Below are 11,726 nucleotides of genomic sequence, written 5' to 3'. Positions count from 1 at the left end.
TCAGTCTCATCAACTTCTGACCCTCCGGATTATTGGCTGCTGGCCGCATTTCCCTTCGACATGCTCTCCGCTGAATAGAAGTCGATTTTGCCATTACCTTTGATCACATCCAAGCGATCGTACAGGGACCTGGCACGTACGTAAGGATCAAGCTGCCAGTATTGCTCCCTCAATCGCTCAATAAGGTCTTTTCTCTTATCCTTAGCCGTCGCCACAGCATCCTTGTCTCCTTTGGAGCTGGCCGCGATCCATGAAATGGTCGCATCTTGGATTTCTTTGCCGAGTTCACGTCGCTCTGCTAACAGCTGGTCTCGTTTGGCAGTGTCTTCCATCGGCTTATTTTCGTCCGGTTCGCATTCCACGTACTTGTACTCCCAATTCTCATCACCCTCGAGCTCCTTCATGATGCGATCTCGAGGAATGAACTGCTCCAGATCCTTGACATTCTTAGTGAAATGAACCTTAGCAGCAACGACCGGATCAAGCCATCCTTTGATGATGTTCCAGATGCCTGTGCAGAAATAATTTAGTACATATGGCTTTCGATTTACGGGCGAAGACAAACCAGAGAAGATCCAAGGCGCCTTGTGAATGAGCACAACCCCTAATGATTCAGGATAGTTGGCCTCGAAACATTTGATCATGAACTTGACCGGAGAGTAGTCCTGCAGAGGTAAGTAAATGTTTTCGACAGATTGAAGATCGTGGGCATACCATATTCGCCAATGAGAAGTCGGTCATATCGAAAATGATACACTAGAATTTGTCAGGTGCATCTCAGCGGGTTTTACCTGAGATTTGGGACTCACAGCTGTTTCGACGGGAGGCGCAAGCATCATGCGCGCCGATTCAATTGTGTAAACAGTGAAGCGGTCCAAGACCTCTTGACTTTGATCACCAGCCTTATGCAGGCGCACCCTGACGACGCAAATTGGCCGACCTGATTTGTCGACACCGTGGAGAAAACTCTTTCCCCGACGCATTTGCATCAAGAATTCCTCGCCAGCCTTCTTTTCAGTAGGATCGGAACTCTGTGACTGTTTGAGAGCATGCTGCTCGCCATTCTTCATGATATCGTCATCCACCTTCACATCCATCAACCTCCAGCGGATAGTAGAGATAAACATGACGAGAGCATTCTTGACATCCCACTTACGCGCCCGTAGAAAGCGTAAAAGCAGAGAATCGGGATTATCTTGTTTAACCATCGTCCAGAATGTTGTCCGAATGTCCTCCGGCGACATGTCAACTAGAGTTTGCTGGAACTCCTTCGACTGACCGTACTTATCGTCTGCATCGGAAATATTGATAGACGCGAGGTTGGTTGTGATCCCTTCTGCTGATTTCTCGCTCGCGGTGCCATCTTCACTATCCTTGCCTCGGCCGAACAGTCCGAATCGTCGCTTGGGCTCTTTCTTGTTCTCCTGCGGCGCGTTGGCCGATGCTTCCTTAGCTGACTCCAACGCATCAAGTCTAACGCCAAAGACTTTCAGAAGCAGCACCCAGAATTCCTGCAGTTTCGCTTCCTGCTCAGCCGTGAGATTCCCCACGGTTCCGGGAGGCAATTCGGTAGGCATTGTTTTAAGAGTATCGATGACGCCGAGAAATGGTTCCTGTTCAGGCCGGATATTCTGCGAGATTGATGGAGAAGGAGAGTCGTTCTTGGGATGAAAGCGCTTATCCTGTAGCCAAACTCCTCCGCAAATAACAGCGAGAGCGAATGTAACTGTCCAAAATGAAGAAGCCTTCCTCGGAGGGTTGTTCCGCGGTGACGGTACAGTGAAGATCGATCGTCTAGCTAGGGAGCCTGAAACTGAACAAGGCTTCGATGCGCCTTCAGCGAGTAATAATGGCAGGGAGTATGAGCGGAAATGGACAGAGTTGGCCGAAGAAAGGAGTAGACGGCGTCGAATAGACGAACAAGCATGCATGTGCTGAGAGATTAAAAGAACGAGGGTCTAGAGTGGGGTCCGTTGGGAAGACTATGATGTTGTTGGTGGTTGCTATCCTCAATTTCACGCCAGACTGGGCAAGGGCACACGAGGATGGGAAAATTGATAATTATTATTAGTAGTACTAAATAGTAGTGGTTCTACCTTGGCAACCTCGAACGATTTATAACATCATCTCTCTGTGGACGATCAATGCCGCAACGGACCCTCGGGGCGCCTCAATTCCCGATCCGATCGCAAACTGGAAAAGCGGGGGATCAACAATGCGGCGCCCACTGTTTTAATTAACGAGGCAGAACGCCATGAACACTCGATAGATATTATCTACCGATCTGCTTTGGTTCTCCAACAAATTCCATTCCATACCAACCATTTACAAACTGCGTTTGATATCCTTTGCTGACCTGCCCAACTATCTCGCTGGCTAGGCCCAATTCATCACGTGTTGTGATTGTTTATCGTTGGCCGCGCAACAAGAGCTTCGTGCTCAATTCTGGTCAGCTTTCCTCGAACGTCGCGTAATTGTGAGAATCTATGATGGAACCTGCTCTCGCTCGGTCGTCATCCTCGCGCCCGCGACCTTCGTCCAGGCCCACGACTCCTCTGAGGCCCAATTCTCGATCGTCAATCCGCGAAGCCCATGGTTATGGGACGAGTATCAGCAATGCTGCCTACACGCAACCCGCAATCAATGCTCTCGAGCCGCAGTTTGCAGAACTTGCAGATTCTATGGCAGACCTTGAGGCGAATTTCATGCACCTTCAATTGATGCACGAGAGTTTAACGCGTTTCAGCGAAAGCTTTGCCAGCTTCCTCTATGGTTTGAATATGAATGCGTTCTGTGTGGACTTTCCGGAGGTATTTTGAATTAAGCCTTATCTCGCACTTAAACTCTTGCTCACTAGGAACTAGGCACCAATAGCAGATTCGTTCCGGAGGGCTAGACAAGCTGAAGCTCAAAAAGGTATTGTCAAGCGACATTCGACAACATTAACAAGGCCACTATACTCACTAAGATTGCAGAGGCTGAAGCTGAAGAAGTTCGAAGAGCTGTTGACGCTGAGGCAACATTCATGTGAGATATTCCTTAAGTCATAGCCGCATTGCACATTGGGTGTTCACTCTGACCACGATCCGGGGCCACAGGACGACAGATACCTCGTTCGTTGAGAATCCCCCTAGCACGATTTCCTCAAAGCCCACATCCAAATCCTCCATCCCTTCTCGAGGAGGTACTCGGGGATCTTCAACGCGCGGGTCGACACGCGGTCGCTATACAACGAGAGGGACCAATCGGGCTCGGCCCAGCGCATTGCCTCGAGGTAGAGGTGTTCGGTGAGCGCTGTTCTGGGAACTATCATGTCAACGACCGGATATCCTAGTATAAAACTGTGCTCATGCGGACTTCCTCTTAAATCGAAGATACCGAAGATTGACAGCACTGTCGAGAACTGGAGACCAAGAAGCAGTAGTCTGACGGAGAAGCGCTGGTCCGGCCCAATGGTCGAGGCACAGCTATACCAGATCAACCAGAGCGCTTCAAGTGCCTGGGCTGCTTCGCCAGCATGCGGCCGCCTCCATTCGACCCTTTCTCTTTCCATGGACTACTTTTGTTGAGATGGATCTCAAACTTGCCATTACCACTGAAGCCAGATTGATGGCATGACCATCTGAAATAAAACTAGTTATCTTTAGAAATAATGGCCTACGCATATTCTTAGATTTTATTTCACGAGTGCAATATGAGACAGTACAAGTACATCTTACCTTTAGATATCTCCCAAAAGGCGGCGTCTCCCCCGGGTTGCGGATCCAGGCCCGGTTCCTTATCGCTCCGAGCGGCGGACCCTGAGGAGAAAAAGATCTCTTTAACCAACATCAAGCCGTCCACAAAGCTTCCGTGGCGTCACATAGTTTCGGCTCAATAATCTTAAGGCAACACCATCAGTTTAACAAGTTTAATCATCTGCAGTTCAAGCTTTGCTTTTTATCAAGTGTTGTTGCCGGTATATCATTTGCTCCTCTGGTCGCTTCGGTGCCAATCCGATCCGCACGGAACACTTAGTGGTAGCAGGGGGGCACTCAGGTTCACCACAGCCGTCAATAGCCTCCATCCAGCTTGAGCAACACAACGCTGAAGATCTCTATTGTTGATTGAGAGGCTGGCCTCTGAAAGCTTCACAATGCGATTGTGAACCCATACAAGGTCTTTGACGACTTCTATCTATGAATGCTTTGCATTCATCCACACTTCCTTCTTCGGCCGCAAGAGTCAAGGTATCTGTTGCTTGACGCCTTTCCCGGTCGTCTTATATATTCTGAAGCTCTTCCATTCAGACTCTCAAATCTTCTTTAATTCTTCTAATACCCTCTCATCCCGATCTTTCCTTTCGACAACATCCTTGGAACAGCTTCATTTCGTGCTGTCACCTTCGTCACCATGGCTAGCATTACTTCAGCGTCCCTTCTCTCGGAGGCTGAGTTCGGTTGCGGTAAGCAGGCATCATCACGATACCATCCTCTCTATAAATCTTCAAACTGACTTGTAGTAAGAGCATCTCGCCGCAATACTGACTCAGAGTGGAAACACTGCCGAGCTGTTCAAGAGCTCGTTCCTTAAAACGCACAATGCTCTGGCTCCTAGGCCCCTACCTCTGTTTCCTAAGCCTTTGACGGTGGATGATCCCCCGAAGCAAAAAGGAGGCCTGCGTACTGCTTCTCTGCTAAGGCCAAAGTACACGTGCTTGACTTGCTCTGAAGTGTGCGCCCCTGCCGATAGACCAGCTCATACGAAAGAGACTGGGCATCAGTTCTGTAAGTCGATCTAGTGCGACTCTACAGTAGAAGGTAGCTGACAGCCGCAGACATGGAGTCAAGGGGGCGTACTCTGTTCTGCCAAGGTTGCGGTGACTTCGTCTATGACCATGACTTGGAACGTCTTCGATCGTTACCTTTTGGAATGCTTCAAGGTTCGTATCCTGTCTATCTTGATTTTATTCAACCTGCTAAAGTTCAGCAGCATCTAGGAGACGTAGATCAAGCGAAAGTTCATCGGATGAACAGTTTGTCAGGAACAACGCCAACAAGCGCGCTTGTGCAAAGCAGGGCGTCCGAGGTCTGTACAATCTCGGACAAACATGTTATCTCAACGTCATCCTGCAGACTTTACTGCATGATCCCATCTTGAATGCCTATTTCTTGGGGAATGGCCATCAGTCACACGATTGTACTCTCCAGGATTGCATAGGCTGCGCAGTTGCAGAAGCATTTGCCGACTTCAACAGCAGCGACAAAGCCGAAGGTTTTGCCGCATTGAATCTTCTTCTAGCATCATGGCGTGCAAGTCCTGTAGGTGATCTCTTGGCCGACTGCTACCACATTGAAATACTGACTCTTCGTAGACTTTGGCGGGTTACCATCAGCAGGATGCACACGAGTACTACCAATTCCTCGTTGACAAGTTACATACTAGCACTGAAGGACACGTGGATGACCACGACCAAGGGTGTTCTTGCTTTTTTCACCAAACATTTTATGGCAAGCTTAAAAGTAGTGTGATGTGCGATAATTGCGGCAACATTACAAAAACGGAAGATCCTATGCTCGATCTGAGCCTGGACGTTCAGGTACAGGCGAAGAAACGGGCCATGGGCGGTGGTGTCGGGCCCTCAGCGACACCTACACTAAATGGTTGCCTGGAGAGCTTTACGTCGCCAGAAAGGCTGATGGCAGGTGTCTACAATTGCAGTGAGTGTGGCGGTACGCCTCAGAAAGCAACAAAGCGTTTGCGAATCAAGAAATTGCCGGCGATTCTCTGCATGCAGCTGAAGGTCTGTCTCTTCTCTCTGACGACCGCGGTCGACTTGGCTAACATGATATGCAGCGCTTCGAGCATAGCTCAGCAGTGTCCGAGAAAGTGGAAGGCAGGGTCGATTTCCCTTTGTCGATCAACATGCTCCCATATACGACACATCGGCACAGGGAGGATCTTGACAAATCCAAATTCATTTATGATCTCTCTTCTGCAGTTGTCCACAAAGGCAAATTGGACGCTGGACACTACTACGTCTACTGCAAGCAGGGCGACCAGGTTTGTCTATCCGTTATCCAATGGCTTATGCCTCGTGTTTGCTCTCAGGAGACAACACACGACATTGTTGACATGACTAACTCTTCTCGTGACAGTGGGTACTGTTCAACGATGATCAGGTCACTGCCGCCACCGAGGCTGAAGTCCTCAACGCCGATGCGTATCTCTTATTTTACAATCTACGATTGTTTACTGCTTCTTTGCAGTAGCTCGTCGCATTGCCTCGGCACCCTTCAATCCTCAATAGAGAGGCATCCATCTTTGTTTTCCCCTCCTGGCTCTAGCGGGCAGGAGTTCATGGCATCGGAGTTCAATTCGCGGGTCTTATTTGAATTCCACTCGGGAGGGCCTCAACGTTATCTGTATTTGATTGCATCTTTCCCATCAGGCAGGCAGTTAGAATACCGGGCTAAAATGGTCGCGCAAGACATAGCTTGGTGATCGCTAGAATTTGATTCCAGCAGTTTTCTGATGATACGTTCTGCGAATTAGGAATGCTACGTTGTGGGGTTAAAACGGGTAGTTTCAACAGAAGGTAGCAGACAACCCGTGTTTCTACGAGCCACATCGGCGGGCACATGATAAAGAACCAAAAGCTTTGCTGCGCGACGGGGTATGTTTCTCGAGTCGTAGAGTGTAAAGGTGAAGTGAGCGATGCCGCACCGGAGGGCTAGACGAAAGAAAAAGTCCAACTATTGCAAGCGGCCGCTACGTCCATAGGTAGCCTTACTAGACATGGTCGTCTACAGGCGGCATTGACCCAGCTGCAGTTGTATTCGTCACATTCACCACACTGTTTCGCTATGGCGGGCTCGAGGTGTAGGTAAAGTAAAGTGGAAAGGACGGGAGAAAAGATCCTCATGAATGAATTCAATTTAAAAAATTGAATTGGAAAGATAAAGGTTTCGACATAACACCTTTTGGGTTGTTCAGACCGGCATCTCCTCTTCCTCTTTCCTATTTTTCCCCCCGTTGGAATTCAAGCGGATATGATTCCTTTTTGATTTTCCTCCATGGTAGCTACCGAGCGCCGAGCACGTAACGATTCGTCGTGAAACAGGAAATGGATCGAGAAAACAGATTTAACGGTACTGTATGAAGAGGTAGTTCTGTTAGTGATCCGCTCTTCTTCTGCCAACCAGTTCTCCGAGAGAGTCGTCGGTTTGACCCTGGCCATGGTGCTCTGGCTCTGCGGCATATGTGGGAACCAACCTTGTAGAAACCGATGTCCTGAGCCTTCTCACGGAAGCACTGTCTGCAGATGTCCATCTATAACCACTATCAGTCGCATATCCAACGCGGGTTATTCTCGATAGTTGGCTCATTTCCATACCCCGTACTTGCGGATCAGACCAGCGCGGTGGGCGCAAACACGGCTGTTTCGACGCAAAATATCTGATTAGCCATTCCTGCTCGCAATCCATAATATTTCGATCCTATCCTCCTGGTATCGCCTGGGGAATTTCGTTCACACACCATTCACGGGAACCCTTGCCGAACCTATAGAGAGATAACACATTAGCCAAATCGTACCGATGCATCCCAGAATTGAAGAATATCCTTACTTGCGGGGCCGGCTGTACCAAACGGACTCGTGAGTCATCTTGAATCTGAGACGAGGGAAACCTGGGGGTTGACGGTGTTTGGCAGGTGGTTTGTCGTCGCTGGCGCTGGGCGTTGAGGATAAAAGATATTAGGGTTGAAAATGCGTTGTGTGCCTCTGTTCCGCTGCCGGGCTCGGGCCACCTCGCTTGAGGAGCGCTAAGCTGTTTCGGGATGCATTAGGCTATAGTGGTCATGTGATTCTGATCTCTTTTTTTGGGCTTAGCGCCCCGCCTCCAGGTCCACGGGTGTTTGTTTCTCCGCAGTGCCTGGATATCAATGCACATGAGTCAGCAAGGAACGACCTCACTCACTCGAGGGTAATTTTAAAGCCACCTCTCTTCTTTATTATTACGTGGTCAATGGTTGGAAATGAAGTTATACTGCTGAATCCGGTTACAAAGGACAGTTGACATACTTCTAGGCTTTTGCAAGTGCGTATCCGATACCAATGCGGATGGGTGGTCAGCCCCTAACTCTGGAGAAGGCACATCTTCTCCTGGATATCGTTCACTGAAAGGCGTCCAAATGAAAACATTTCCGCGTTATTGCGGGTAGAAGCTGCGCACGCCCAACTACGTCCATAGAGAAGCGCGCCCTGGAGGAAGCACATATGGTCGTCATTGTGGATTGTCACTAGCATGTGCTAGATCATTAAGCTGCATTTAGCCTGCAAATTGAAAAGCTTATGAAAGTCCGGCAAGCGAAGCACTACTCACTGTGCTAAAGATCAGTCCAAAGTTGAGGGTGTATATGGCATGTCACCATTGATAGGTGCCACACGGCCAACTTTGTTTTTGTTTCTGGCTGCTGAACAACGGTCCTACGGAGGGGAGGTACTCGCAACACTCGAAGCAGAAGCAAGCATATTCGTCAACGTATGCAGGACTGGACATTGTTTTAGTACAAAACTACCACAACCGAACCGCCGCATAGAGCAAGTCTCAATATTCTGCCTTTTGCTCGTCCTCGCGCATTGTTCGAAAATTTTCTTCTGTTCCCTTCAGCCGCGGTCACAGCTTGTCTAGTCTTACGTTTGTGTGCGCGACCAACAGGTAACTTTAGCCGCCAAATGTGGACAAGGAATGAAAACGTCCTGATATGGTTATGAAATACGCGCTCCCTTTGATTCTTGATCCCAAGAGGCGCGCAGGTTGTAACTCGATGCAGGCTGGGAGTGATGGTTCTATATCGAATGGTCTCAGACTCACGAAGAGTTAGTTACCCCTGGGAAGAATAAGCCGGGGACTGGTATGACAATCCGGCATTTGTTCGGTTTCAGGGCGCGGGATTACCCGCGTCATACAGATATATGGGGTAGATATTGTTCTTGAATTCGTTTCGCAAAACGAACTCAAGTCAGCAGAACTACTGCCTCAGTACAGAGTATTGGAACACAGGTAGCTCCTACGCAGTAACACGAGCCGCGGATCATCTCCTGAAATCCCGCTGATATTCCCTTAGCAATGCGCCGATTTTCCGATGTGGGAGGAATCAATTGCTGAGCAGTTACTAGTATCTCGGGAGCTACTACCCAGAAATGGGTCTGTTGATGACCCCAACAGTGACTGGGGCCTCCGGGCGTAGTATGGTCACGGAGTAAAGTGCCGGTCTTTGCATAAGGTTCATGCTCTTGTGTTAAGGATTTATGCATCGCGCCAAAGTTTTGTGCAAACTGCAATACCCTATGTTTCCGAGAATGGCTTCGTGATATATCCCGACAGTGCAGAGAGGGTACCTGAAGTTTCCGAGTCCCCGAGTCCGGCCGGCGATCATAAATAATAATTTCTGATTGGTTGGTCTTACCTGTCACCATGACACGATCACGAAGACCTCTTTGCAGGGAATGTGCCGCTGTGATGTGGTGCTCAGCTGTACTGTGTAGGTACCACCCAGGTATTATTTTGGCAACCTCAGCCTATACTTCAGCTGTTCCGCGTGAGTTGAAAAGGGGTTGAATGAGTTTCCGGAATACCGCATTACATTAATTAAAATAGTACTGACACTGAAGGTGTCAATGTGGAGAAACACCAAGAGTTCAAAGCTCGACCACAGACATACGAAGTAGCCAACATGATGTCGCAGTATCTCGGCCATAACAAGAGGGTAAGGGTCTCATAGATACTCAACATAGGAAGTTCTGAAACGACAGAGACAAAGCCTGAACGGAAAGCAGGTTTGGCCGAAGTCTCGCTGTTCCGGGTTGTGAGTCACACCACTCTGACAAAATTAGTAAGAACACAAGCATAGAAAGATCGAGAAAACACATCAGGTCAGCAGGACCGGTTTGTCCGTCAACACCCATGAATTCCAAAAGACGGGTTGTTGTCTTAGGGGATACGAGTGCGTGCACATACAGTGATACCCGTTGCGCCTCAAAGATCGACTGTCCGGAACTCTGAGAACTTTATTCCTGAGAGAAACTGGAACTGGGAGTTCATAGTTCATTCTTGCGGAAGCTCGCGGATGGCGGTGCAGGCCGATTCCTTAATCCGTTCTTACCAGCCAATCATGCCGAGTTGGATCGGCAGCTGGCGTGGGCTGTCAGGTGAGTAGGCCTAATTATTGTTAGTCCGCCGTATCCAGGGAGCTCGTACGAAGTACTATCGCGAGAACCCAATTGATTCAGGGCTGGCAGGCAGTTTCGAAATTATTACCGATGCAGTCTTGTTTATTAATTGATGTCGTGTCACCAACATTAGCCAACGTGCTAGGTGTTCCGCTTGGCGGGGTCTCTTCTAGGAACAGATGAAGGGAACCTGAGACTTGATTGCAGCTAATCGGATTAATTGGCTGAAGTCGGCGGAGTACTGTGGATACATCTATGCCTTTTTTGGATACTCGCTTAAAGACTGGAGTGGTCAGAGGTCATCTCCCGGACTCTAGATGGGATTCTTGGCGCAGTGCTTTCCTGTCTTCAATGCAGATACTCCGTACTCTGCGAATGGGATACCTGCCCCTACCAGCATAGCGTGACATCAGCTCATTCTCAGCTTCGCTTTGTCGGTAGGAAGTGTTTTGCGCCTGGCGCTGAGTGGGAATGCACGAGTGGGTAGTTATCTGCCAACTAGGCTGACAAATGACAATAGCGGATGATCTTGAAGAACAATTCCAGGGAAGAGGGGTACAAATCTCGGACTTCGGCTCGGCAGTATCTTTCTCTACCTTTGTGCATTCTTTTTTGCATCACGCGCAAATAAATGTCATTCCTTATCAAGTAACATTTGATGTCTTTGCCTTGTTACAAATGCAAGGAGAAGATGAATGAGCCCATTATAACTGGCTATATTGTCACTCTGCATTGAAGACTTCCTCATTGTACTGAGCCGTATGTATACGTGTTTACTTACCCTTTGTGCCGTCGAATGAATAAGTGCCTTAGACTGATAGTTTTCTGCTCTGTCGCACGGTTTTACAAATCATGGACAACACCGATATTGTGCCCTTCTCATTATTGATGTTGTTAAAGATCGGCAGAGGCCCCAACTCCGTAACAGGGATGCTGGTAAGGCAGAACCTTGTCGCTCGGCACGGGTCACTTTCATCCAATACCTGTACTCGTACGGAATTACAGGAATAGCGAATCAAAATCCCTGTAGTGATCAAGTGACACCTTCTGGCGATAGGCACTTACTCAAAGAATCAGGCTGGAGCCGGGCAGAGGTAGTAGGTGCGTTGAGATAGTATGAGCCGCACCGATCAGATCAGACCATTAGCGGCGCCTAGTAATAAGGATCTGTTGGACAACGGGCGAATTGAAACTTTGATCGCATTACTCGCAGTGGGTTGTTCTCAAAAAATAATCCAGTCCAAAGGGACGTACAAATAGAGTAATTTGGCCCCGTCATCGAAAGAGGTCAATGCCTGATCCCTAGTAGCTCTGATTCAGGCGCTAAAGCCCAGCTGGTACAGGTAGCCTTGGTACCTTGGAATGAGGTCATCCCACGGCACGCACTGGGCCAATGGTGACTTGTATAGCTGGTCACGCACTAGTCCAGGATTGGTAATTCAAGGATAAGGCGGGACGATGCTTCCCGGTGGATCCGAGCATCCGAGAAGAAAATCTTTCTGTTTGTTCATGT

General features: G+C 48.8%; 2 protein-coding genes across 2 annotated transcripts; one reads left to right on the top strand and one right to left on the bottom strand.

Annotated features, from left to right (window-relative positions):
- Positions 1 to 29: 29 nt before the first annotated feature.
- Positions 30 to 1,577, bottom strand: ALT_0221 (CRAL-TRIO domain-containing protein; the record flags this gene model as incomplete). The annotated part of the gene is made up of 4 exons (XM_033560221.1): positions 30 to 511; positions 566 to 665; positions 715 to 756; positions 810 to 1,577. 4 exons carry the CDS (start codon positions 1,575 to 1,577, stop codon positions 30 to 32), a joined length of 1,392 nt encoding a protein of 463 aa, XP_033416112.1.
- A 2,815-nt stretch (positions 1,578 to 4,392) lies between these two features.
- ALT_0220 (putative ubiquitin carboxyl-terminal hydrolase 8) lies at positions 4,393 to 6,251 on the top strand (the record flags this gene model as incomplete). The annotated part of the gene is made up of 7 exons (XM_033560219.1): positions 4,393 to 4,444; positions 4,506 to 4,766; positions 4,817 to 4,921; positions 4,972 to 5,300; positions 5,354 to 5,782; positions 5,836 to 6,042; positions 6,138 to 6,251. The coding sequence occupies 7 exons, from the start codon at positions 4,393 to 4,395 to the stop codon at positions 6,249 to 6,251; spliced, it is 1,497 nt and encodes a 498-aa protein (XP_033416110.1).
- Positions 6,252 to 11,726: the final 5,475 nt, after the last annotated feature.

Source organism: Aspergillus lentulus (assembly GCF_001445615.1).
Source record: "Aspergillus lentulus DNA, contig: Alt01, strain: IFM 54703, whole genome shotgun sequence".
Lineage (NCBI taxonomy): Eukaryota > Fungi > Ascomycota > Eurotiomycetes > Eurotiales > Aspergillaceae > Aspergillus > Aspergillus lentulus.
This window is presented reverse-complemented; position numbering and strand designations above follow the sequence as displayed.